The 26,091-nt window shown below is 42.4% G+C and overlaps 2 protein-coding genes across 12 annotated transcripts in view; one reads left to right on the top strand and one right to left on the bottom strand.

The window, feature by feature from the left end:
* Window positions 1-26,091, bottom strand: part of NSUN7 (NOP2/Sun RNA methyltransferase family member 7) — a 373,856-nt gene that overhangs the window by 224,866 nt on the left and 122,899 nt on the right. The window lies entirely within an intron of this gene.
* Window positions 1-26,091, top strand: part of RBM47 (RNA binding motif protein 47) — a 243,245-nt gene that overhangs the window by 123,427 nt on the left and 93,727 nt on the right. For 8 of the 11 annotated variants that reach the window (XM_082390606.1, XM_082390608.1, XM_082390607.1 and 5 more), the window contains one exon: window positions 23,994-24,078. The exons of 2 other annotated variants lie outside the window; for them this stretch is intronic. Coding sequence is in view for 3 of the 9 variants with exons in the window: in XM_082390603.1 (XP_082246729.1) it covers window positions 23,994-24,078 (85 nt within the window). In the remaining 6 variants the exon portion in view is untranslated. Of the gene's footprint in view, window positions 1-23,993; window positions 24,079-24,116; window positions 24,141-26,091 lie in introns of those variants that run through there. One more of the 11 variants, XM_082390611.1, reaches the window with a different exon arrangement.

The following is a 26,091-nucleotide window of genomic DNA, read 5'->3' on the forward strand; positions in this document are numbered from 1 at the left end:
GCATTTTGATAGTACCCCAGTGCTTGATACACCAGGACAATATATGGTCATTTTTGTGTTGTCGGTTTGCTTGTTTTAGTATATCATTTATGGCCACAGTCATAAAACTCCATTTGCATCCTAGGTCAGAAAAAATTCTCTGTAGGGAAGCGCACAGTTGATGACTCTTCCAGGGCACTTTCTCTATCTGGGCTGACTCTACTCTGAGGTTGATAATATTACTAAAGGGTTAGTGATGCAGCATTGTCCTGTCAAGTAATATATTTTAGGAGCCAAAAGAAAAAAAAAAAAAAGCGGGATTAAATTTGGTGGTAAAAAAGTTAAGTTCTAACATAATCTATTCTTTACTGTTTGTTGAGAGCTCATGAGGTAGACCATGAGTCCCCAGATGTAACAAAAAATAATAGCTGCCTCTTTTGAGCTTCTACTGTATACCAGGCACTGGAGTCCTTGACATGACATCTAACAATCTCAGGGAGTTGGTATTATTATCACAGTTTTATATATGAGATGGACTTAAAGTCATCGGCAAGAAAGGGGGATTCAGGACTCAGACTGGCATCTGTCTGAAACTGAGGACAGGTTCTTGCCACCTGCACAGATGCGCTCAGACAGGACTGCCGGGATCCATATTGGAAGCCTGCAGTGGGGTAAGGGTGGGCCTGTGGTCAAGCAGGAGGACAGGACTGAGGGCATGTGTGAATCACTCTTGCTCTGCCATGCCGTGGGAAGTCAGCACTGCGGAGAAGAATGAGTTGTGGAAAGGGCGCCAAGGGACAGGCAGCTGACGCTACCGGTGAATGCCCGTGAACCAGCCCCCAGCTGCTTGGCTCACTGGGAGATGCTGGCAACCACAGTCTCAAGCCTATTCTCCCTCCAACTTGTAGATCAACTGTCACTGTGCTTCTGGTCACAGGGTCTCTGCCATGTGTGTGAGGTTCCTCATTTGGTGTCCACAAGGCTCTCCTGTAGTGTTCTGAGGAATTCTTGGAGCCCTGAAACCAGGAAGAGGATCTAGAGTTTAGGTTCCAAATGAGGAACCCAAACTCATTTGTTGTGCAGTTTGATTATCTTTCACAACTAAGAGAAGGTACTAGAAAGTTAGAGGAGGAAAATGAGGAAGAGGAGAGGAATCAAGCATACAGGTAAGTCACTTGTATTCTAAGTTTTTTTTTTTTTTTTTTAATTTTATTTATTTATGGCTGTGTTGGGTCTTCATTTCTGGGCGAGGGCTTTCTCTAGTTGTGGCAAGCGGGGGCCACTCTTCATCGCGGTGCACGGGCCTCTCACTATCGCGGCCTCTCCTGCTGCGGAGCACAGGCTCCAGACGCGCAGGCTCAGCAGTTGTGGCCCACGGGCCCAGTTGCTCCGCGGCATGTGGGATCTTCCCAGACCAGGGCACGAACCCGCGTCTCCTGCATTGGCAGGCGGACTCCCAACCACTGCGCCACCAGGGAAGCCCAAAGATTTTTTTTTTTAAAGTAGAAGTAAACAAATTTAGAAAATATCCATGAGGTGGAATCATTTGACTTTGCTAACTAAACAGAGCTTAGTTGGAGAAAGATTTCCTAGTGGAGAGAGGCCCACGGTATTTGGCATGCTGGAATTTAGACAGACCTAGAATTTGGGAGTACCCTGAAAGCATTTTGGGACTCAAAAAAATTATTAGATTTTGCTTAAGATTTTCTGTAAAGTAATGGTCAGTTTGGGAGAAAATACTTTGTATTTCTGCTGGTCAGTAGCTATCCTAAAATCCATTTTCTCAACATAGTAGCTCCAAAATCAGTGGAGAGAAATACTGCTGCTTCAGAAAATGTCCCCAGAGCTTCTTGTTAATGTGGATTTACGCATGCATGTGGCAAAGTTGCTCTGATTTGAACGACCTCCATAAAATGGGCCCAGTGAATTGTCTAATTCTCCCTGAAGTCAGATCTTATTTTTCATAATTACTTTAAAATGTTATCAATGGAATTTTACCTACATAGACAATCCGAACTAGTAGATTCTGTTTAATTTAGGGTTTTTGTTCGTTGACGGTAACTATTATGTTTTGAGCACCTACTATGCACCAGGCATTGTGCCAAACATTTTATGAGCATTATTATCCCTGTCAATCCTCACAGCAAGTGTTGTTCTAGCACCATCCACAGATGGAAGAACTGAGGCATAGAGGCATTGTCCCCTCGATATCCTAAATTATATAGTCACTCCAGAAGTTAGGGTGAAAGAAAAAACTATACATATAAAGTTAGGAAAACTAAAAATGAATGGAAGTAAAAATGGTGTAAGAGGGAGACCGTTTAATCAACAAATAAGTGCCAGGAGGAGAAAAAAAAAATCATACTTGTGTGTTTCTTGGTTTCTTTACCAGGGAATAACACAATGGTACGACATCTATCTAATCTCAAGATTTGTGCTGAAGTAGGAGAAAACCCCAGAGTTTGAAAGTGCCTGTGATAAGGCGAGATTTGGGGCTTTTGGTTTCTTGTTTGGCTGCATTCCTGTCTCTCTGTAACTATAAAGGTTATTCCAGACATTTTTATTTTTAAAGCATGAAACACCAAAAGAGAGAATCAGGGAAGGGAACACAAAATTTTTTAAAAAATTGGGACAGAGGAGGTGAGAATAAATGGCAGAGAGGAACATCTTTCTTTTTTCATAAAATCTGACAGGTACCTATTATACTCTCTGCGTTTGTTTGGACTGTCAGTCATGTGAACTGTTTCTAGAACTGTCTTCATGTAACTATTAACTCCCTCATCTTTCTGAGGCTGCCTGCAAGGTGTTTAGTCTGCAAATAGGCTGTTAGTCTAGGACCCTCACGAGCAGGCATTTCCCTGTTTGAGGAAGTCCCTGTGGCCGCAGTGTTGGACTGGGGTCACTAGCTTGCAGAGAACGGGAGTGTGGATGCAGTGATTAGCTAGATGGAGTTTAGCCTCTTTCCAGAACTGAAACTGGTCCCCATCCATTTGTTGGCTCAGCACTCGAGAAAGGCTGTTTCAGGAAGCAAACCCACAAGGAACTAAGAGCACAGTCATGTGTGTATGAGTGACGCACTCGGGCTTTCTGCTCCAGCACGTGACCGTCAGGCAACCAACTGCGTGGGGTGGGCTGAAAGTTAATGATGCATTAGGGTGTGTGGGGGGGTGGATTTTATCTGAGCAACTCTCTTCTGTCTCCTGAAATGGCTTGAGTGATAGGTAGCAACATCCAGCATGAACTTTAGAGCCAGCCTGCCTGAATCTAATCTCCCAGCGCCACCAGCTCTGTGACCCTGGGAAAGTTATTTAATATCATTCTACCTCAGTCTTTTCATCTGTAAAGGTATTTACAGAGGAAAACATCTGTATTGGGCATCATCGTAGTAATACTTGATAGGATTTTTGTTAATATTATATGAAACAACCGATGTACAGTGCTTATAACAGTGCCTGCCACGTGCTAATTATAAATGTTTAGCAAGAAAGAGAAACAACTGTCCGTTGCTAATCTCAAACATAAGTGATTTCTCATTGTGACATTAATATGTTACATTTATTTTGTATTTTAGTTTGTGAAATGCTTTCATATGGCATTTCATGATGTCCTTTGATGAGAGGATAGATAGTAGTTAAAATGTTTCACATTTATAAGAAATAGGCTGAGGAGAGAGTATAATCTAGGGAAGATAAGGGGAAAGGTTTCCACTCTCAAGGAATGCATTGCCTGAAGTGCTTCCCCAGGGGAAGTTTAAGAAAGGTGAACCAATGCTGATTGCATGCCCTGTCTCTCAGCAAGGTATGTGGGCCTCCAGGGCAGGAGTGTTTCCAGGGCCCCTATCTAAAGAAGATCCTGGACCACTGGCCTGGCTGGGGGTAGAATGATGAACTGTTGAGAAGCCAGAGACCCAAGAGTCTCCACCCTTCCCACTGGGGCTGTTTGCCAAGAGGCAGTCTCCAGGTACAGAGAGCGTTTGAGGGATCAAGCCCTTTGTTTCCCTCCTGGAGCCAGACCTTAGGAGCTTGTTAGGTAGAAGACATGGCTCAGAGAAATCCATGAAGGAACCAGATTTTTCTCTTCAAAAGGGAAAAAATTCCAAATGACCAAATGGAACTGTGCCCTTGGCCAGCAGAGTGGCTTCACTTGTCCTCTCAGTGCTAAAACCAGGATACTCCTGGGCAAACCCAGCAGTCAGTTACCCTGGCACACACTAGGCCCTGATCAAAATGGCCTAAGGGGGATTGAGGGCAAAGCTATGACTCAAATTTCAAGGCCACATAACCTGATGACACCTCTTTTTAGATAGCTACTTCCTTATAGGTAGCTATGGTAATAATATTTTATTATTTTTTAATTATAGTATATATTTTTTATTTTTTTAATTATTTTAAAATTATTAATATAATTTGTGAATTATAGTGTTGGTTGAGTATTTCTGTGGGGTCAGTTCACACCCCGCCTCCGCCGCAGGTCAGGGTGTCTTAACTCTGGCACAGTTGGTATTTTGGATTGTTGTGGGATGTTGTCCTGTGCATTGTAGGATGTTTATTAACTCCCTCATCTCCCTCTACCCACTAGACGCCAGTTGCACCCACACCAAAAATGTCTTCAGGCATTGCCAAATAACTTCTGGGTTGGGGGACAAAATGGCCCCAGTTGAGGACCATTGCTCCAAGGTCCATAACAGCACCCACATTTTAGGAAAATGACCACCGGTTATCGTCATAACCTATATGAGTTTCTCTTAATTTTTTTGTTCCTTCCCTCCAATTTTGCCCCCTCGGTATCTTGATAGCTGCCTTGTCTTTTCTAGTCTCCTATCATCTATGATCATATGATTACTTATGAAATTCTGAAACATACCTACAGAACACAGTTTTGTCTAACAGACTGGAAGGAGTCATTTCATTGAGTTTTCTAGAATCTATGGAAATTCTTTCTTGCCTCAACTTCTTTTGTCTCAGTAGGGTGTCCTCTGAGGTTCACTGGAATCAAGCATAAAAAAGTCTTTAAGGTTATTTAGAAAAACCATAGTTAATTTTGATCTTACTAGAAAGCTTGTTTCTTCTCATGGCTAGTTTTGCCCAGGCCACTTCTGAAATAATAAAATTATATCCCCTGTAAAAACTTTTGGAGGAGATTTTACATGCTTGGAGAAGATTTTAAATAACCTGCAACACTTGTAGAGGGGCTGCAGAACTGAAGACCATTTGTACAATCTAGATTCTTCCACCTGTTCAGTCAGCCCCATTCTTTCTAATTATTTAAATGAAAAAGTATTCTAAACACCACTCTTCAGTTGCCATGACAGCTTTGTGGTAAAAGGTCATCTCATCCACCTTTTAGCCTTTAACAAATGAATAAACCAGAGATGTCTAATACTATTTCTATAAAGTTTTGCAGACATAGAAATTCCAATTATCTTTATTAGTAAACTGTTCCAATTTTTAATTACCCGCTAAGTCAAAATTTCTTCCTTTTCTTAACCACTGAAGACAATTTCCTCCTTATTTACTTTAGTAGAACAAATATAAATTAATTATAAAAGTAACACAGGCTGATAGAGAAGCAGAGAGGAGCACAAAGGAGAAAATAAAAATCATCTATAAACCCACAACCCAGAGATAATGCAGATAATGTTTTTGGAATTATGTGTCTTTTAAAAATGCATATAATATATGCTTATCAGATTAACTCTTCTATTCCATTCTCACTAGGGATAGAAAACAGTTCCACAATTTTGTGGTGAATTTTAATATGTTGTATGTTTAAATGAATAAATAAGGAATTTCACAGGAGAATTAAATTGACAGAGAATGCATAATGATGAAGACACAGCACTTTTTTCATTATTAAGTTATTGTTTTATTCAAATAAACGAGGTGTGGATATCAATTGTCTTAGTTTCTTATCTATTCTTTGAGAGTTTCTTTATGCTCGTCAAACAGATATACTTATATAACATCTACTCCCCTCTCCCCGTTTCCACAAGAGGTAGACTATTAGGTGAATTGTTTTGCAACTTGTTTTTCTTCACTTAGCAGTACATTGTGGAGTTTTCTCAATCTCAGTACATTGAGATCTTTCACATTGACTTTTTATAAAACAGAGATATAGTATTCCATTGTATGGATTTACCATACTTTATTTAACTAGTCTCCTGTTGATGGGCATTTGGTTGGTTTCCAGTCTTTTGCTATTAAAAACAATACTGAAATAAATTATCTGTACACATGTCATTTTCCAAGCATAAAATATATCTGTAGAATAGATTCTCCAAAGTAGAATTGCTAGGTTAAAAAGTATATGCAATAATAATTATAATAGATATATAATATGATAGATAAGGGTCCTCCACAGGGGTGCCAGTATATACTCCCATGAGAAAGGTATGAGAGTGCCAGGTTCCTCACAGCCTTGCCAACATAATATGTTAATATGTTACTATAAAACTTTCGGATTTTTGCCAAGCTGATACATGAGAAATGATATTTCAGTGTATTTTCAATTTGTATATTTTCATAAAGTTAAAGTTCATTTGTTCTTTGTCAACTCTGTTCATCTCTTCTGCCCATTTTTCTATTGGTTTATTGATCATTTTCTCGTTGATTTGTATAAGCATTTTAGGTATTATAGAAATGAGCTCTTTGTGATGTGAATTGTGGATATTTTCCCATTGATTATCTTTTGTTTTTGTTTTGTGGTTTAAACAAATTTTGTATGTAGTTGAATTTATCAGTCTTTTATTACGGCTTTTGGTTTACAAGTCACAGTAGAAAGGTCTTTCTCATTTCAAGGTTATAAAGAATTTTCCCATGTTTTCTTGTAGAATTTTTATGGTTTAATTTTTCACATTTAAATAGTTGATCCATTTGGAATTTATCCTGGTATGAGATATGAGGTATAGATCCAACTTTGTTTTTTCTAGGGGAAATGTAGATGTCCCAACGCCTAGACTATTTATTGAATAGTCCTTGTCTCCACTGGTATGAGGTGTGCCTTTCATTGTCTAATAAATTCCCATATGGACTTGGATATATTTCTGGATTTTCTATTCTGTTTCATTCTGACTACTTATGTGCCAGAATTTGATTTTTGCATATAGGTGCCTGTGTTTATCACTCCATTTTTCCCTCTATTAGGTTGGAATTCTGTCTTTTTAAAAACATTTTTAGCATTCACTCTATATGTTACTGGACAGCTTTTAAATCAATTTACCCGCTTTAGGGCTTATGTGCTACTCTTCTCATGTATTTTAATTCTCTTTATAGTATTTTAAATTTATTAAATATTTATTTGTTTATATTAAAACTCCATAAGACATTATCATGATTGTTTTATGTGGTCAATGTTTGTTTAAATCTACCATTTTTATTGTTCCTCGTTTTATCCTGTAGTCTCTGACTTTCCATCTTGGGCCATTTTCCTTCTGCTTAAAGAGCATCCTGTAGTGGCAGTCTACTTGTGACAAACTCACTATTCATTTGACAGAATATGTCATTATTTTGAGCTTCATTTTTGAAAGATACTTTTGATGAGAACAGAATCCTAAGTTCGTAGTTATTTTTGTTTTTGTTTTTTAAAAATTTTTATTTATTTATTTTTGGCTGCATTGGGTCTTCGCTGCTGTGCGCGGGCTTTCTCTAGTTGCGGAGAGCGGGGGCTACTCTTTGTTGCGGTGCGGGGGCTACTCTTTGTTGCGGTGCGCGGGCTTCTCATTGCGGTGGCTTCTCTTGTTGCGGAGCACGGGCTCTAGGTGCGAGGGCTTCAGTAGTTGTGGCTCATGGGCTCTAGAGCGCAGGCTCAGTAGTTGTGGCTCACGGGCCCAGTTGCTCCGCGGCATGTGGGATCTTCCCAGACCGGGGCTCGAACCCGTGTCCGCCTTGGCAGGAGGATTCTTAACCACTGCGCCACCAGGGAAGCCCGTAAGTTCGTAGTTTTGATTTGTTTCGCAGCACATTGAAGATATTATTCTACTGTTTTCTGGCTTCCATTGTTATTGAAGAAGGCAGTTGTCAGTCTAACTGGTAGACCTTTGATGATAACTGCGTTTTGCATGATAAGCATAGCTGTTTATAGTCTGTCTAATAATTTCCATATCTTGAGTCCTTGTGAGTTTAGTTTTGTTTCCTGTATTTCTGCTGATTCTCACACATGTTGTCTTGATGCACCTGGTTCTCTTGGACTGGATGCTGGATCCTGTATTTGAAAATGTTTTTGTAGAAATAATTTGCGGTTTAGCGTTAAGTTATGTTCTTCCTGGGTCAAACTATTTCTTTACTGAAACTTTCTACTATGTTTCGATGTTTGATATTGCTAGTGGCTCTTCTGTCAGAATTTTCCTGGTTATGAACTTTAGGATTCACTGAACTAGTTCCAAACCTCCCCTCCTTAAAAAAAACCACTCCACTGTTATTATTTTGGAGGTGAACATGTTAAATTTATACATTAATTCAAAATGGCATCTGAGGGCTTCCCTGGTGGCGCAATGGTTAAGAATCCGCCTCCCAATGCAGGGGACACGGGTTCCATCCCTGGTCCGGGAAAATCCCACATGCCGCGGAGCAACTAAGCCCGTGCGCCACAACTACTGAGCCTGCACTCTAGAGGCCGCGAGCCACAACTACTGAAGCCCGCGTGCCTAGAGCCCGTGCTCCGCAACAAGAGAAGCCCCCGCAGTGAGAAGCAGGCGCAACACAACAAAGAGTAGGCCCGGCTCGCCGCAACTAAAGAAAGCCCACGCACAGCAACAAAGACCCAACGCAGCCAAAAATAAATAAAAATAAAATAAATAATAAATTAAAAACAAAAAAACCCCCAAAATGGCATCTGAAGATGTTGAGTCTATCCAAAAATATGGTAGAGACAACATTTAAAAAAAGACTTGTTGGGATTCTCAGGTGTTTTATTCATTTTATTCATTTTGGGACTTTAAAACCATTTGCTGAGGTCATAATAGACATCAGTGTTCAGGTATGGTTTAATATATAAATAATTATTTTGGATTGTCTCATTTATAAAGCATGATAACTTTATCAATGCTATTGTGATATGAGACTCATGGCCTCTTGACTCTCCAGCATGAGCTTTCTTTTTTTTTTTTTTAATTTATTTATTTTTGGCTGCGTTGGGTCTTCGTTGCTGCGCGCAGGCTTTCTCTAGTTGTGGCGAGCGGGGGCTATTCTTCGTTGCTGTATGCAGGCTTCTTATTGCAGTGGCTTCTCTTGTTGTGGAGCACGGGCTTCTAGGCACACGGGCTTTAGTAGTTGTGGCACGTGGGCTTAGTTGCTCCACGACATGTGGGATCTTCCTGTGAACGCGTGTCCCCTGCATTAGCAGGCAGATTCTTAACCACTGCGCCACCAGCGAAGCCCCCAGCATTAGCTTTTATTTTTATACCTCTCTCCATCCTGAGTCTTGCCCCATCCTCAGCTAGGATGTGAACCAAGACAGTCGAACTCTAACGCAAACATCTAATTGGTCTGGTAGTCCCCACCACTGGCAGTAGGGATTTGCAGTTCTCAGCAGTGTGGAGTGACCCCCTCCAGGTTCTTCTTTGCTGCTCGCCTCCCCGCCCCCAACTGTGGCCTCTTGTCTCTGCCTCTGTTCTCTTATCCTTTTCATTCTGTGTCCTTATCATTCATCCTCTATTTTTCTTTTATTCTAATCCCTGTGCCTTGGGCTTGCTCTGAAGATGGTGTAAGCTGAGGAGGAGGTTTAGGGAGACTAGCTTTTGATAAACACCTACTAAACATCAGACACTGTATCAGTTGCTTTCGTATCTATGTTCTCATCCTCATTTTGCAGTTGAGCAAACTAGGCTCAGAGAATATAAGTAATAAGTTACCCACATTCACACAGTTGGATTGTAACAGAACAGATTTGAGCCTAGGTCTGTTTCCAAAGCTTGTACTTTTCACCAGTGCTGATAAATAACTGCATGCCCTTGATACGGCCATGCTGGTTGTTAAAATATTGAAATCTCTCTGAACCTCTTGGTGGATAGTTGCTGTTCCAAGTCTTTCATGTGTCTCTACCACCACCAGCCTGGCCTGTCTAGTCCCTTCCTCAGGAACCTCTAGACGTGCCCATAAGCCAGCAAGTAAAAGACTGATGGCCAGTCCATCAGGGGCATCAAGGACCGTGCTCCAGCACAGAGGCTGGCTGGCAGATGTTGTGTCAATGTCCTTGAGGTACTTCTGCTCTTAACCACACTGTTGTGTAGTATCAAGTATCCTGCTGAGTACTGCTTAACATCACTAGGGCACCTCAGGATGAATGAGAAAATAACTTAACAGCTCACTAATGAAATTGCCATTTGGAATCAAATCAGAAACACTGTGGAAGCTTAGCTGAATTCATTGCCTCCCTTGATAAAGTACTGGATGAAGAATGTTGCATCTGAACAGATGGATTTTGTGTTCTCACCAAGACTGAGGTTTGCCACAGAGGGAGCTCTTTCTCAACCACTACCCAGTCTCCACCCCCAGTACCCAGCCTACCCAAGCCACCCATGCCAGGGCCCTCCTTCTAGGCCTCAGCCCCTGGGGCCCTTGCTTAGAGGCTTCTCTGCCTGCCCCCTCCACCCACTGAGGATTTTAAGGCCTCAGAGGCCCACAAGACTGACGTTACCTTTAGAATCATTTCTATTGCACTTGGGCAAAAAAAGATTTTTTCGTAGGGCGTGGGGTTTTGAACATCATTTCTAACATTTTTTCTTAGGAAAAGGCATTCTGTGTTTCAAAAAGCTACTTATAAATGAACTATTCTAAAATCAATACAGGTATTTTTCTTGTATTCTGGAAGGAAACTAAGTTAGTCTGGTATGTTTTACTCTTCCCCAAATCCTGTTGATTCCTTCCTGTTGTTTTGTGGTTGATGATAAACCAACAGATCTGTTACCTGAGCTGTTTATTTATCCTACTTTAAAGCCATGCTTTTCCCAATCATCAGAGATTCCTTGTGTATTTGTTAGGATAAGCTAAGTAGCAGTAATGTGCAGAGCCCAAGATGTCAGTGGGTTACCCGATAGAAATATAGTTCTTGTAGTCCTGGTATGTGTGCAGGTTTCCAGGGTATCACCTCCATGAACCCATTTGGAGATTCAGACTGAGAATAGCTTTGCCTTTTCCAACACATGATGTCCAGAGTTGCCTGGGCATTGCTATGCCAGTCAGCCAGAAGAGGAAAGAACCCAGAGGGGAGCAGATTTTTAGGGCCAGGCCCACATCACACCATCATGGTGCACATCAGTTTCTCTCCATCCGTTGGCCAGAGCTAAGTCAAATGGTCACACCCCACTGCAGTGTGGGAATTACGGGCTTGCTGTGGTCCATAGAAAGGAACGACCACTATTCCTTGTATTTTTCATACCTTTCAAATATACCAGGCAGTTCTAGTTGTAAACGTGCCTTCCTGAAGGATGTACTTAGGGGATGTACTTAGGAGATGTGCCAGTGAAAGCAGGGCTATCACTCTTTTGTTTTAATTTCAAGAAGTAGCCTTGGTAACACGGCCACACTGGGAGGAATGTTTATTGCCCTTCTGGATTAGGCAAGTCCAAAGTGTGGACCAGGTGGGAGGTTAGCGTGTGGGAGAGTCCACCCAGGTTCTGCCCACTGGACATCACCGTCTCTGAGTACCACCATGCATGCAGTGGGAGAGGGCCCAGCCGAACACTGACTGGCCGTGTAACCTTGGGCAAGTTACCTGTCTGAATCTGTTTTCTTATCTAGATCAACTAACAAGTATTTAAGGTATTTCAGTGTTTTAAGATGGTATGGTTCTAAGAATTTGACCCCTGGGGATCTGGTAGTGTAATCACAACACAGCCACAAAGTTTGGAGAGCATTTTACAGCTTTTATAGCCATTTAATCATTAAAAAAAGAAAGAAGAAAAGGAAGGAAGAAACGAAGAAAGAAAAAGAAAAAAAGAAATGCACCACAGATCATCAAAGTGTTCATTGTTTAAATGCTGTTTATGAAGGAAAAGGGATTTGTTTGGAGCCAGTCGAGTTGAGTGGTGAACAGCTCAGAGGTCCGCAGTCACACTAAAATGTACTTTAGAGTGCCAATCTAATGTAACACGTGGATCCATTCACTTTGGATGATTTTTTTTTTAAATTAATTAATTAATTAATTTTTGGCTGTGTTGGGTCTTCGTTTCTGTGCGAGGGCTTTCTCTAGTTGTGGCAAGCGGGGGCCACTCTTCATCGCGGTGCGCGGGCCCCCCACTATCGCGGCCTCTCTTGTTGCGGAGCACAGGCTCCAGATGCGCAGGCTCAGTAGTTGTGGCTCACGGGCCCAGTTGCTCCGCGGCATGTGGGATCTTCCCAGACCAGGGCTTGAACCCATGTCCCCTGCATTAGCAGGCAGACTCTCAACCACTGCGCCACCAGGGAAGCCTCCACTTTGGATGATTTTAAACTGCCAGTTTACATGGCCTTATCACTGGGCTTAACTCTCTTTGGGATGTGGCATTTGGAGCTTCACGCCCACCCGTATGACTCTCAACCCTTGGAGTGAATTCTTCATTGATGTCTCTTCTAAGAATAATATTACTTCCAAGCAGCCCTATATATTGAACCAATACTACTTAGTATGGAAAAAATATATTATCAGTGAAACAAGTTTTTCTTCCTAGGAAGTAGTCATAAATAGAAAGGAAGCATCTTGTGGGCAAATTATGTTATGTTATCCACTTCAGGGAGCAGTGTATTGTGCACATGAAAGCTTCTGTAGGCTTTGGCTTGTAAAGGGCCAGGCCAGGCTGTTGAAAAAAGTATTGAGTGCTCACTTGCTCAAAGCGCTGGGCTAAGGGCTGTGTTAACATTCAGAATATTACCATCAGTGTGGGCTACCTAACATTTGCTGGTCTTCTGAATATTATGTCATCTGAGTTCTCAATGGGATAGGATCTGAGTTTCTGGGACTTCACTTGGTAGGATTTGGGGCAAAGGAATGAGGGAAAAAGGGCCTTGGTTTGATAATAGAAGCTGTTGTACTATTATTTTTCAAAGCAGTTTTTAAAAACTCTGAATCCCCAGTGTATTACCTTGCATTGAATATATTGCCTCTTACTGAGCCCACACCCGCAATAGGCTAAATGAACCGCCAGAGAACTGTGGTTGGCAAACTTCCGCAGTGAGTAGAATTACTGGAACCTGTTTAAGATGAGAGACTTCCAGACCCTTCCTATAGTGGTGCTGACGCAGAAAGTCCAAGGCAAGGTCAGGAATCTGATTTTTTTTAAAGAAAATATTTATTTATTTATTTTTATTTTTGGCCGTGTTGGGTCTTAGTTGCAGCACAGGGGATCTTTCGTTGCGGCGCGCGGGCTTCTATCTCTAGTTGTGGTGTGCGGGTTCCAGAGCACGCAGGCTCAGTAGTTTCGGCACACGGGCTCAGTAAGTACAGCACGCAGGCTTAGTTGCCCCGCAGCATGTGGGATCTTAGTTCCCTGACCAGGGATCAAATCCGTGTCCCCTGCATTGGAAGGGGGATTCTTAACCACTGGACCACCAGGGAAGTCCCAGCTATCTAATTTTTAACAAGCTCTCCAGGTGATTGGACCAGCTTGAGAAACACTGCTGCAGTGCAGTGGTCCCCAACCTTTCAGAAGAGAGTCACCGCGAGGGGTGCCACGGGGATGAGAAGTGCTCCTGCTCCAGGGCCAGGGCAGAAGATCTAGATGAACACCTAGCTTGGAGCATGCCCTCTATCAATATTTCTTGACTACTGGAAGTAAGGTTACTTTGAGGAAATGAGCACATTCTCTCTCAACCTTGAGTGGATAGGGAGAAGCAAGTCATTTTGGAAGACTACTGGAAGTCCAGTGACTTTGGAAGTTCCAGTGGGCACTGCCAACTTTTATCTGTCCAGCTTTTTCTAGGCTTACCAACAGGCCCACCTCTTCTTTCGAAAGTCACATTTTTTTCTTTATTCACTTTGATTTTACAGTCTTGGAGCCAGGCAGACCAGTGGTCTCTTTCTATTGCTTTTGTGTATCTTTACATCTAGTGGCTCTTAAAGATTATCTCTCAGGGGGCTTGTTCCCTGAATTGTAATCTGACTGTACAGATTGTAAAACACGCAACTGATTTAGTAATAGCTTTTAAAATGAGTAAATATACACATTGGTTATTTGAGAGATGTTAAAATATAAAATTTGGTGTATTGTTTCAAGTTATTGAGCAGACCATACATTGTGGACCTCTAATGAGTATTACTGACAGAGATTTCTGATCTCCTAGTGGAAGGATCTGTTATTTTAAGATAATGGAATAATGCCAGAAAGACCAAAGTTTAAGTCTCAGCCTACTTCTTAGAAGCCTTTTTTTTTTTTTTTTTTTTTTTTAGCGAGACACTCTCTGAGCCTCAGTTTCCTTCTCTAAAAGTGGGCTTACCCCTTCCCACCTTGCTTGGTTGCTGGAGAATTAAAACCAGACACATGGTCTGTTTTAATGCAGTTTCTGGCATGTACCCAGGCAAATAATGAAAGAAAAGGGAACAGCATCAACTTTTGACTTGTTAATGGTGGTCGCTGTCAAAAAGGACATAGATCAACACAATGTACAGAATATGTTAAAACGTATGAGATGCAGGAGGACGCAGGGAAGGGACAGGTGGGGCCACCCCCTGGCTGCTCAGCCTTACAAGTGACACATGGGCAGCCCTGGGAGGAGCAGGGAGAGCCAGGGCATCTGTCATTCCACCCGAGGAATTGGTTATACTGTGAGCTCTGATTAGATTTTTAAAAATGGAAACTGGCAAGAATGCTTTGAGCTCCACTGGTCATCTGAGGGTGGGAAGAAAGTGGTGGGCCATGCAGAATCTCAGTCCTGAAGCACCTGCGCCTTGGGAAAGTGGAGACAAGCAGAGCTCAGAAATTCATGCCCTTGTATTTTAAAGGCTGACCTTAGTGATTGCTTCAAGCATTTTGGGGGTTTTCTGCAATTTTCATGGAGTGGATTCAGATTCTGCAGGTGATGTTGGTGAAACCTTTAACTGTCAGTGACCCTGGCCATGTTAGGAAACGCCTGACAATTGTGAAAATTCTGAGTGTTTTGGCTGTGTTTTGACAACAGCGTTTCAGCTGACTGGTCTGGTTTTTCACTGTTTTGCTTCTATAAGGGTCGGGGCAGAAAATGAGAACAGGTTAATGCTCGAAAGTGAGTGCCTGGCTAGGGGTGAATGATTCACAGACCTACTTGCTAATCCATCTAACATCTATCATAAGTAGTTAGACCAAAAAAAAAAAAAAAAAAACCGTTTAAAACTGTTTGAAATATATAGATTTAAAGGAACACCGAGTTATCTGTTTCATTTGTGCTTGACAGTCAGGGCTGGGGCATATTTTGTGCTGCCAGCAGGAATGAGGAATTGAGAAATAAGGAACAAGTGTTCTTTCTACCCTATAATAAAGGGCCTGACTTAGCAAAACAGCAAAAAATCCTGCTTTTGTGCCACTGAGAGTTTTCCTGAGTTGAGTGGGACCTGAAGGATGGTGGAGGGGATATTTCATGAAAGTAAAAAGAACTTAGCTGAATTAAGATTTTCTCTGCCCTGTGTTGGTCCCTCACATAAGCAAAGTTAGAACTGTATTTTATGTTTAAACAACACTCAGTCTTCCTGGGCCCTCTTGATTTATTAAAAAAAAAAAAAATTTTAGACACTATCCTGCCCTTGGGGGCTTCAATATTCAATAATATTACCTGCAGAAATACCTGTTTTGAGCATTAAATGAAGCAACCATTTAGAAAGAGTAGATGCAAAATGCTGGTGAGGGAGCTTTGAGGATTTCGAGGCAGTATAACTTACACTCCATGTGCTTCTAATCTAGTTAGGAAGATAAGATCTAAACAGGTTAAAAGTTAAATGAGAATAATAAAGTGAAGAAATAACCTGAAGCTGTAGAGATAACATGTCACTGGGCCGGCATATGATGAATTGCCACACAGAGTTACACAGCAATAAGGCTTTCACAATTCAGAGGTGGGAGAAGACCTGGTGTGTGTCTGCTGGTGAAGTGCTAGCCACCTCCGGGGTTTCTGTTGTGAAATTCAAGACTCACTCATTCATTCAACAAGTATTTATTTGTGTCAGGTGCTGTGCTACATGCTGGGCATGCGGAGGTGAGCAAACAGACATGGAGATTACAGTTTGGTGGGGACAGCTAGACAGTAAACAAACTCACAAGTAGTTCATCACAGGTCATGATGAGTTGTACAAGGGAACGCTTACACCAAGATGAGAAAGGGGGGAAACAATCTAATTTGGACTGCTGTAGGGGAAGGCTATCCTGAGGAAGTAACATTTGAACTGAGATCTGAAGAAAAGAGTTCACCCCAAGTATTTGGTGAAGTAAGAACGCTGCTGGACCCAATTAAGTAGCATCTTTTATTTCCACAGATAATTAGTTTAGAGGATAGAAATAAAAGCCAGAACACAATTTATAATTGTTTCGTGTTCTGGACATTAGGTAAAAGTCTATTTGTAATGAGCATATGCTTCCATGAACACACACACACACACACACACACACACACCCTTTCTTCATACACGTGGTCCTGCTCATACCCCACCCACGGCTCTCTCTCCCCACTTGACAGAGTAATTTTGTAAACGACTGTGGAGAAGATCATTCCAGATTCCTAGCAGGTCTGCCTCAACGTTTCCTAGAAGCTCTTGTGGAGGTATTGAGGGAGGTGAAAGTTTTGATCGCCAAAAGCTTTGTATACCCTCTCCCCGAACATGGCCATGACTTGCCAGGAAGTCCGCTGTGCGTGGGTTACCATCCCTATGCCTTCATTTAGCTGACATCAGCACTGGTCCAAATCAGCCTTCATGGATGACAACGCAAGTCTGCCCCCACCATTCATCTTGCCGGATCCTATTTCCTGGAGCCACATCAGAAAAATAGTGGAGGCAGTAATTGCTTTTCAGATGACAGCGACATCATTGACTGGAGAGGCAGGATAATGTGGTGGCCGCTAGCACAGCCTGCAAAATTAGACTGCCTGGGTTGGAATCCCAGCCTCCCTGTGTGTCTGTGGACAGGTTTCTTCTCTGCGTTAATGTCAATCTGAGACATCCTCACCTGCAACCTATTGGGTCAGATGCGTTTTGGAATCCAGAGTATTTCAGATTTTAGATAGTATGTTGCATATACTCTGCATTGCTTAACACCACTAGCTGGGTCTGGGTCAATATCCCATAATCAAACACATCACTATTTCTTCAGCAAAGCATATGGATACTCATATACTGGAAGAAAGGAAATCTGCAGAGTCTTGTTAGAGACTAGAGAGTCTAGGTTTGTCTGCTAAATGACTTCCAAAAAGTACTTGGTTTTTCAGAGTTTAGTATCTTTCTTATAGGTGAGATGGATGTCTTAGGAGGATCAATGAGAAGATATATGTAAGTGCTAAGGACAGAAGACACCATGCCAGTGTGAGCTGTGTGAAGTATCTGTTATTATAAAGCCACTGTAGACTGAGAATAAGCTGAATCTACAATGTCATTTCCTTCTGTTCTCTGTCTCAACAAATAGGCCTTGACTGTGTGCCAGGCACACCGCTTGGCGCTGCAGGAAAACGAATATGGACCAGACAGGGTTCCTGCATTGCATTACCGTCACAGCACCCATGGTCGGGGACACTGCCAGCATTTTTTTTTTTTTTTTTTTTTTTTGCTTTTCACATCCCACTCTTTCCTAGGTATTTTCCATGCTGGGCTATTTGAATTACGTAAGAATCAAATCAGCCCCCAGATAGACAGTTGTGTCTGGTATGTTGTCATACATACAGAGGACAGGAAATGATGACACATGACGCAAGTGACTGGAAACGGTTCTCAGGTAGGAAGTTATAGTTGGGACAGTAATGAGAGGAAGGAAGCCAGTTCAGTTGAATGAGCACTTAGAGTAGAAGTAAGGACACGTTCCTCGGGCACCCTTCTTTGTGGCAGGCACCGTGCTGGCTCGTGGGACTGCAGGAATGAAAAAGGCGAGCACTCTGCGTCCTTGAAGTGCTGTGGTGTCTGCTGATGTTCACTGTTTCTGTGTGAGCCTGGAGAAACCAGTCGCCCTCTCTGAGCCTGTGTACTTATCTTCAGAACAAAAGGGCTGGAGCTGGTTATAACTAAGGCCCCATCTTACCTTCGAAAGTCTGTGATCCTAAAGAATTACTTAACAGCTTGTTGGTCAACCCCTGTCCATCACTCTGGGATTCAAGTAAAGGATATGGGCTTTTGCTGCAATGAGAGAGACTTGAGGTAGACCTAAGGAAGGACTTGTTGGTGATAGAGTGTTGGAATGTATTTCATTAGGGTTTATTATCTCCCCAAGCCGGGATATCTCATTTCTCAAATAATGAGGACGAACAAGTGTCAGGCTCTGTTTTAGGAGAGAAAGCCCCTTCTCTCGTGGAGTTCACATTTCAGTGGGGCAGAGAGATAATAAAAAGTGATAATAATGAATACACGATGTAAGTTCAGATAATAATAATTGCATAGAAGAAAATTAAAAACGGGAAAGAGGAGAGAGAGTGCAAGCAGGGTTGGTGCTTGGAGGGCTGTTTTCATAGAATGGTCTGGGAAGACTTCTTGCAGAAGGTGAGTCCAGTCAGGGAGAGAGCCAGGCGGGGAAGGCTGGGAAGGGCAATTGCAGGCGGAATTCCAGCAACCGTGAGTGCTGAGGCAGGGAGCTGAGAAAGCCGGCATGTTGGAGGAACTGCCAGGAGGGAGTGAGGGAGTGGGAGAGAGGCAGGGAAGGAAGTAGAGAGTCACGCAGGCCCCTGGAGGGAGCCCTGGGAAGGACTTTGGATTTTATTCCAAGTGTGAAGAGAAGCCTTTGGAGGGTTTTGAGAAGGGAAGTGACATGATTTGATTTGAAAAGAAAGCTTGCTCTACTAGAATATGGATTTAGCAGTCATTTATCAGGAGTGCCTGTGACCCTCGTGTAGGTTAATTTAGTCCAGCCTGATATTACTGGATCTGGACTAGATGCATTTTTAACATCTCAGCAGTTGAAATACAGCATCTATTTCCATCTATATCTTTGTTTTTTCTCTATGTATTTCTTTGACAAAAGGTCTTGTATGAAGATGGATTGCTTTCTAAAGAGAAAATATTGTCATCTTTTGAGTTACTGCTTGTGCCGTCTTTTATCTTTTTTTAGTGCAACTTTTGAAAAGCTATGCTATTTGCTCCTTCTTCCCTTCCTTCTTTCCTTTTTTTACACAAATACTTAATGTTTCATAAGACACCTAGATTCCCCGCATGAGAGTGTTAATAAAAACCAGTGTTGGGGGGCTTCCCTGGTGGCGCAGTGGTTGAGCGTCTGCCTGCCGATGCAGGGGACACGGGTTCGAGCCCTGGTCTGGGGGGATCCCACGTGCCGCGGAGCAACTAGGCCCGTGAGCCACAACTACTGAGCCTGCGCGTCTGGAGCCCATGCTCCGCAAAGGAGAGGCCGCGACAGTGAGAGGCCCGCGCACCGCGATGGAGAGTGGCCCCCGCTTGCCGCGGCCGGGGTGGGGGGGGCCCTCGCGCGGAGGCGGGGACCCAGCACAGCCAAAAATAAATAAATAAATAAAATTAAAAAAAAAAAAAAAAACCAGTGTTGGGTAGTATTTGCTGGGTTGTTTTCTTTTTTTGTGCAAACACACCTTGGGAATATTGAATAGTATTCACAGATGGTGGAATTGAAACTTTCAGTTCTACTTTCTTTGCACACACCTTGTTTGAGACAGATGTTTGCTTCTGATACGCTAATAACCGTGTTGCGAAAGTGAAATTTAAATTGCCTTAAAATGTCTCTTGAATTTGTCAGCCTCAAATCATGTGTATTTTGTGGCAACCCTATTTTCTTAGTTATTTAAAGCTCAGCTATGATACAAGCCCAGAATGGCCCGTGTACCTCTTGTGTGCAAGCGGCCAGCACACCCGCTCTCAGTCACCTTGAGGAATATTTATGGGCAGGCTGGGCTTGCTACCCGAATAGCTTAGTAACTGCCCACTTTTGTGCTCAGGAAATATATATCAAAGCCACAAGAGGGCAGCTTGTCCAGTGAGTCGAGGGGTATAAAGTGCTTTAGACACAGGATAACGAGGGTGAGAAAGTCTGAATTTTTCAAAATGTTTCTTGCATAAGGAAGCTTTTTTACATTCTTAGCCAGCTTCGTCCATTTCAAGAGACAGTGTTTTTGGAAATTAAAGGTTTTAAGGCAAGGTCTTTCGCTCAAATCTATTTTCACTTTTGTTTGGAATATGAGTACCCATTTCCCCTTGAATTCCCCTTTCCCCCATCTTCCAGCCCTTTTATCCTTATTCAATCTTTACTGAACTATAATTTACATATAGATAACATTCAAACAATTTTTAGTGCTATGTGGAACACATACAGCCATGGAACCACTGCCCTTATCAAGATATAGAAACTCCCAGCTCTCTAGAAAGTTCTCTTGTGTCTCTTTGCAGTCAGTCTCCCTTTGCAGGTCCGACATCCCCTTGGATCATTAATCTTTGAAATTTTTATAAAGCATTTTACAAAGCATTTTATGAATGTAAAGTAATGATCATGCACAAATATTGGGGCCCTTTCTAAGAAGCTGTGTGAGAGCTCTGGAAAGATTAAGGAAATTGGAGGCAGCTCCTTTCCAAGACAATTATATAAGTTTTTACTCTTTGTGTTGCGGTGGTGGTTTTAATCTGGCTCATTTTCTCTGAGAGGGAGGATTATCGTTAAGTGCACAGTCGATAATTATCCATTTGTTCTTTAAAGTTTATTTCTACTCTAATAATAGCTGATTTAATAATAATGCATTTCTGGCACTTAACTACTTACTGGTATTAATGAGCTCAAGGAATCTTCTCTGTGAAGGAAGTGCCATTATTATCCATATTTAGATGAGGAAACTGAGGTATATGTGACTTTGATGGATGAAAAGGATGAGTAGAGTTAGTTTCTTGACGTGCAATGTAAGATAAATGAAATTAAAAGCTTAAGAAATGCATGTTCTCATTGATCAAAGTAGTACCCTTAAAAAATTAGTGCTTCTCTAGATGCACATAATGTCCTTGGGCAGTGTCATCTGTGGCCATGGGTTGAACGCCATGACAACTTCAGTTCTGCATCCCTGACCTTGCCTGCCAAGCATCCCTCTGTCTGTTTCCCTGGTCCCCGCCTTCATCTTCTCCAGATGGGTCACCCTGCCTTTAGCCCCTCTGCCTCGTGGTCAGGAGATCTTTCTAACAGGCAGTTCTGGTAATGCCACCTTCCTGATTAAAATTTTCCAGTGGTTCATTGTGCAATAAAATGTGAGCTCCTTGCCTTTTTCAGCTGCACCCTCCGCTGCTGCACCCTCCGCTGCCCACCCTCAGTCCAACTACTCGTCATTCTCCAAAGATGCTGTGCTCTCTCATGTCCCCGTACCCAGGAACTGACTGTTCCTTCTGGCTGAAAAATGCCCTCTCCTCATCCGTCATCCCTGTCTGCCAAGCAGACTGTTATTCATCCTCCAGAACTTGGCTCACGTCTTCCTTGATTAACCTTGACAGACTTGCAGTCATCTTTCCACTTTCCATTGCCCCTTGTGTCTTATAGCTGGTGTCCCATTGTTTCATGATGGTCTTGTTTCATGTCTGTGGTCTGCTAATCTGCAGCGCCCTGGAGGGCAGCAACTTTGTCTTTTCAACTTGGCGTCTCTCGCCTAGCTCAGTACCTGGACTCCCTATCCCAGACCATTATATACCATGAAGGCAGAGAAGATGCCTTCTTTTATTCACCACTGCTATACCCAGTGTCTGGCTTAAGGCCTGACCTGTTGTAGGTATTCAATTAATATTTGTTGAAAGATGAATAGTGGGTGTTTTTAAGTGTCTAATTGCGATGGTTTAGCCCAGGGATTGCCACTGAAAGATCCCCGGCATAATCAAACCATGGACATATTCTGTATGGCTTCCCAGTATTTTTTAAAGTTTAAAAATTTGGTACCTCTCCTATTTACCACTGTCTACACCACTCCTGTTATTTTTTGCTCTTAGTCGACTTCCTCATTTGTTACCTGCCTGGTGCTGAGATATAAGGTTGGGGGTACAGAGAGGGAGGTAGTGTATTAGACCACTAGGGCTGCCATAACAAAATATCAATACCACAGGCTGGGTGGCTTAAACTAGAGAAATTTATTTTCTCACAGTTCTGGAGGCTGGAAGTCCAAGATCAAGGTGTTAGCAGGTTTGCTTTCTTCTGAGGTCTCTCTCCTTGGCTTGCAGATGGCCATCTTCTCGCTGTGCCCTCACATGGTCATCCCTTGCTCTATATGTGAATGTATCCTAATATCCTCTTATGAGGACACCATTCGTATTGGGTTAGGGCCCACCCATATGACCTCATTTAACCTTAGTTACCTTTTCAAAGGCCCTATCTCCAAATACTGTCACATTCTGATGTACTGGGGGTGGGCAGGGCCGTGTCAGGGCTTCAACATATGAATTTAGGAAGGACACTATTCATCTTATAACAGGCAGGAACATGCGCTCTCAGGTACTATGGTCTCTGCCTTGTATCTGACGAGTGTTTTAGAACTCAGGAGCCATCAGAGAGAGCACTTTGCTCACCAAAGCAAAATCTAGATGGACATGCACCCGCTCCAACACCTGATCTCCACTCTGATCACTTTGATCAGGGGATCATATTCATGTTTCCTAAACAACTGACATTTAGGTAAAGTGCCAAGTAGAACTTAGGTGCTTTTCAGTTTGGAAATCTACAGCCTTTCATCCTATTCACTTCAAAAGCTGACGTGTGGGCTGCAAACTGCCTTTGCCAAGGATTGGGTGGACAGTCGAGGGGAAAGCCTTATAATGACATGGCACCACCTCCATTTGCTGTAACCAAACAGCCAGGTCCTTTATTACCCTTGAAACCAGCACTCGTGACACAAGTTGGACTCAGAAGCAAGTGAAATGCCAACTTTCTGTGGGTCAAAGTTCCTTCAAGCACTATGTTAATCAAAAGCTCAACCTTAGTTAATTAGGCCATTGAGTTGGGAAGAACTTTGGAACAAATGATTACCTAGTTCAACTGCAGGAGTTAGCAGAACTCAGTATTTTGTTTCCCAGAGGTAGCTTGCAGACTTGTGATCTTTCTTGGAGCGGGTGGGAGTGAGACTCCTGTGGGGTTTTATTCATTCTCGGTGAGTTGTAGCATAATGAAGTCTGCTGTACAGCGCCTAGTTAATCAGATGTATTTAATTAAAGATGAAGGGGAATAGTTAAGGAATATTGCTCATATATGGGCAGAGAAGCTAGCTGCACAGGGCTTCCAAAGGTAAAGAAATATTAAAAACACTAACAGCTCACAGGGCTTTAAACAATTTGGAGTGTTTGGTGATTTACCCTAAAAGACCGCAATTTAATATGCCTCTGCAGAAAGACATTTAAGTGAATATAATAATCATAGCTGCCCTCCATTGAATGTTTTCTCTCATATGGGGCCCCAAGGGCTTCATATATGTTGTCTTGTTTATTGTCACAATGTCCGTAACAGGCAGATAAACAGGCTCATATTAGATGAGAAAAAGGAGGATCAGAGAGGTTGAGTAAAGCGCCCAAGGTCACCCAGCTAGCAAGCAGTAGAGGTGAGTTTTGAGTACATGGCCAAACCCGTGAGCTTCTCCCCGTTACACCACCTCTTTATACGTTCCTCTTCTCTCCTTGTCGGACTGAGATTTTTTCCCCTTGAATGTCCTTTAGCTAATATCAACCTGAATAGCCTTGTGGAATTGGTAAAAGGACATGACCTATTTTCTCCATGTATGTGAGCCACTGCAGATCTCTTGTACTGACCGGTTATGTAGCTTTCCTTGTAATCCATGCACACACAAAGGTGTGCAGTAATCATAAAACACCATATTTCTTCTTCTTACCGCTTCCCCTCCAACCACTAGCCGTCATTTACTGCACACTTCTCCTTAGCCATCTCTGGGTAAATAGTGTTATCTTTTCCATTTCAGAGTTCGGGTAAGAGAGGCATCAGGACACCTCGCATTAGGTCACCTAGCAGAGATCAGCCACTCCTGGGCTCAGTGAGGAGATTTGGTAAGTCATCTGGCTCCATCTTCACTGGGGCTCAAAAGGACATCATTCAGGGGTGCAGAAAAGTAGGTGAACATTACATAGTGACAACCAAATGTTAATCCTCTCTCATTTTTTAAACCAACACATATCGTTTTTTTCTGGGTATTTGCTTAATTTACTAGGCCAGAGTGCCCTGTGTGTTTTGTAAGTACCATTGTCCCCAGAAGACTCCCACAGTCAAAAAGAATGACAGAAGCTCTATTTGAATGACTTTGCTTAAAGTCTTTTAATACTGAGTTTTTCCTGTAGTGTTCACTGCATTTCATCAACTGTAGAATACATTTCCCCCCCACAATTTAAAATGTCTGAAGGTGGGATACATCTTAATGGGGATTTCGATTTGGTGAAACACAGCATTCCTCTAATAACCCACAAATGACCAGCATTAAGTGTTCTCTGCCTCCTATTTTTCACAAAGTGCAAGTGCCTTTAAAAACTAAAATTTTTGGTGACTCCATATGATGGTTTTGAGACGAGTGGTCTGTGGACCTCCTAAGCAGTGGTCCTGGCATTCAGAACAACCCATGTGACATCACGGAGCAGCCTCTTAGGCAGCAGGTCCTAGGACCAGATGCTCTTATCCAAAGCCTGGCACCCTTCCAGCGCTCTGCATCATGGGATTTACAAGTCAAATACTCTATTTTAGAATATTTCACTACTATGTCCCCAGAGTGATTTGTTAGCGTCCATTTATGTGTGAATGAGTCCAAATTCACATTCATGTTAAATGCATGGGTAAATAGCATCTTTGTAGAGTTAATGCCACAGAATGGACAGGATTCTCCAAGTCACATGGGTCTGATTTATACAGGCTTTAAGATTTGCAGAACCTCTGTATTATAGGGCCCCATGGGTGATAGTACATTAATCCTTAAATCAGTAGTGGTACAGGTAAATTGGTTAACTAAGGTTTTTCCCTGCACCTACTATGTGCCAGGCTCTGTGCCAGGTACTGGGTAATTAAGAGATTAAGACAGAAAGGATTGGTTTTCTGCCCCCAAGAACCTGGTCTAGTAGTCAACGCAGACATTAAATAATTGAGTTGTGAGTGGGCTGAAGAAGAATTGCAAGGAGTTAAGGGAGTTTAAAACCAGAGTACCTACTCTGAATGTCAGTGGGAGGAGTGACCACTGGTGAAGGTTTCTTGGAATTTAAGTGCTGTTTTAACTGAGACCTGAAGGAGAAGGAAGGAGTGGTTTACTAGGCAGAGGGCAACTGGGGGCAGGTGGTAGTGACTTATCAAATGAGGAACAGCTGGAGGGTTTCAACTTGGGCCGGCAAGTGTCAGGTTCAAGGAATAAGCATGATCCTAATGGGGAAAGAGGTAGAGGGAAAGTGGCTTCAGATGAACAGACGTCTGTCCTAAAATAAGGATTTAGTCACGTTTCTTGAAGAATCTTTAAAAGCCCTTAAGAGATTTTTTGTTTTTGTGGTTCAGACATATATTCTTCCTTCTCTATTAGCATCATTTCCTGGAGCTGGATTGCAAGTCCTGTTTTCCTGCCAATCCTTTGAATTCTCCCCAAATCTATGTTCTTAATTTCCTTCATCTACCCCTTACAGGAAGGTGATCAGCTTCTAGTGAGAGATTGTTTTCATTAATAAACGTGTCCACTTTTCTTTTTCTCTACTTACTTGACGGCATCAGGGAAGGGTGATCACTGGCATAGTATAATACATAATTCCTCCATCCAAAAGCCAGATTTAAAAAAAAAAAATAGATGGTTTCAATAGAACAGACAGAGGCCAGCTACTTGACCCTGCTTCCATTTTGGACCATTATGAGATTCTCAGGTTTTGAAACTTCATGCTCTATGTTCACATTTTCTATCCAGAGTACTGCTAAGCAATTGAGTAACTTAATTGACAGATGCGGAAATTCACACATGTGTATGTACACACATACACATACCATACACAACATGGAACCCAAGTTCCACTGAACTGGCCATCTCAAGCTTGCTGGTTTCTTAG

This window comes from Balaenoptera borealis, assembly GCF_965194805.1.
Source record: "Balaenoptera borealis genome assembly, chromosome: 4".
NCBI lineage: Eukaryota > Metazoa > Chordata > Mammalia > Artiodactyla > Balaenopteridae > Balaenoptera > Balaenoptera borealis.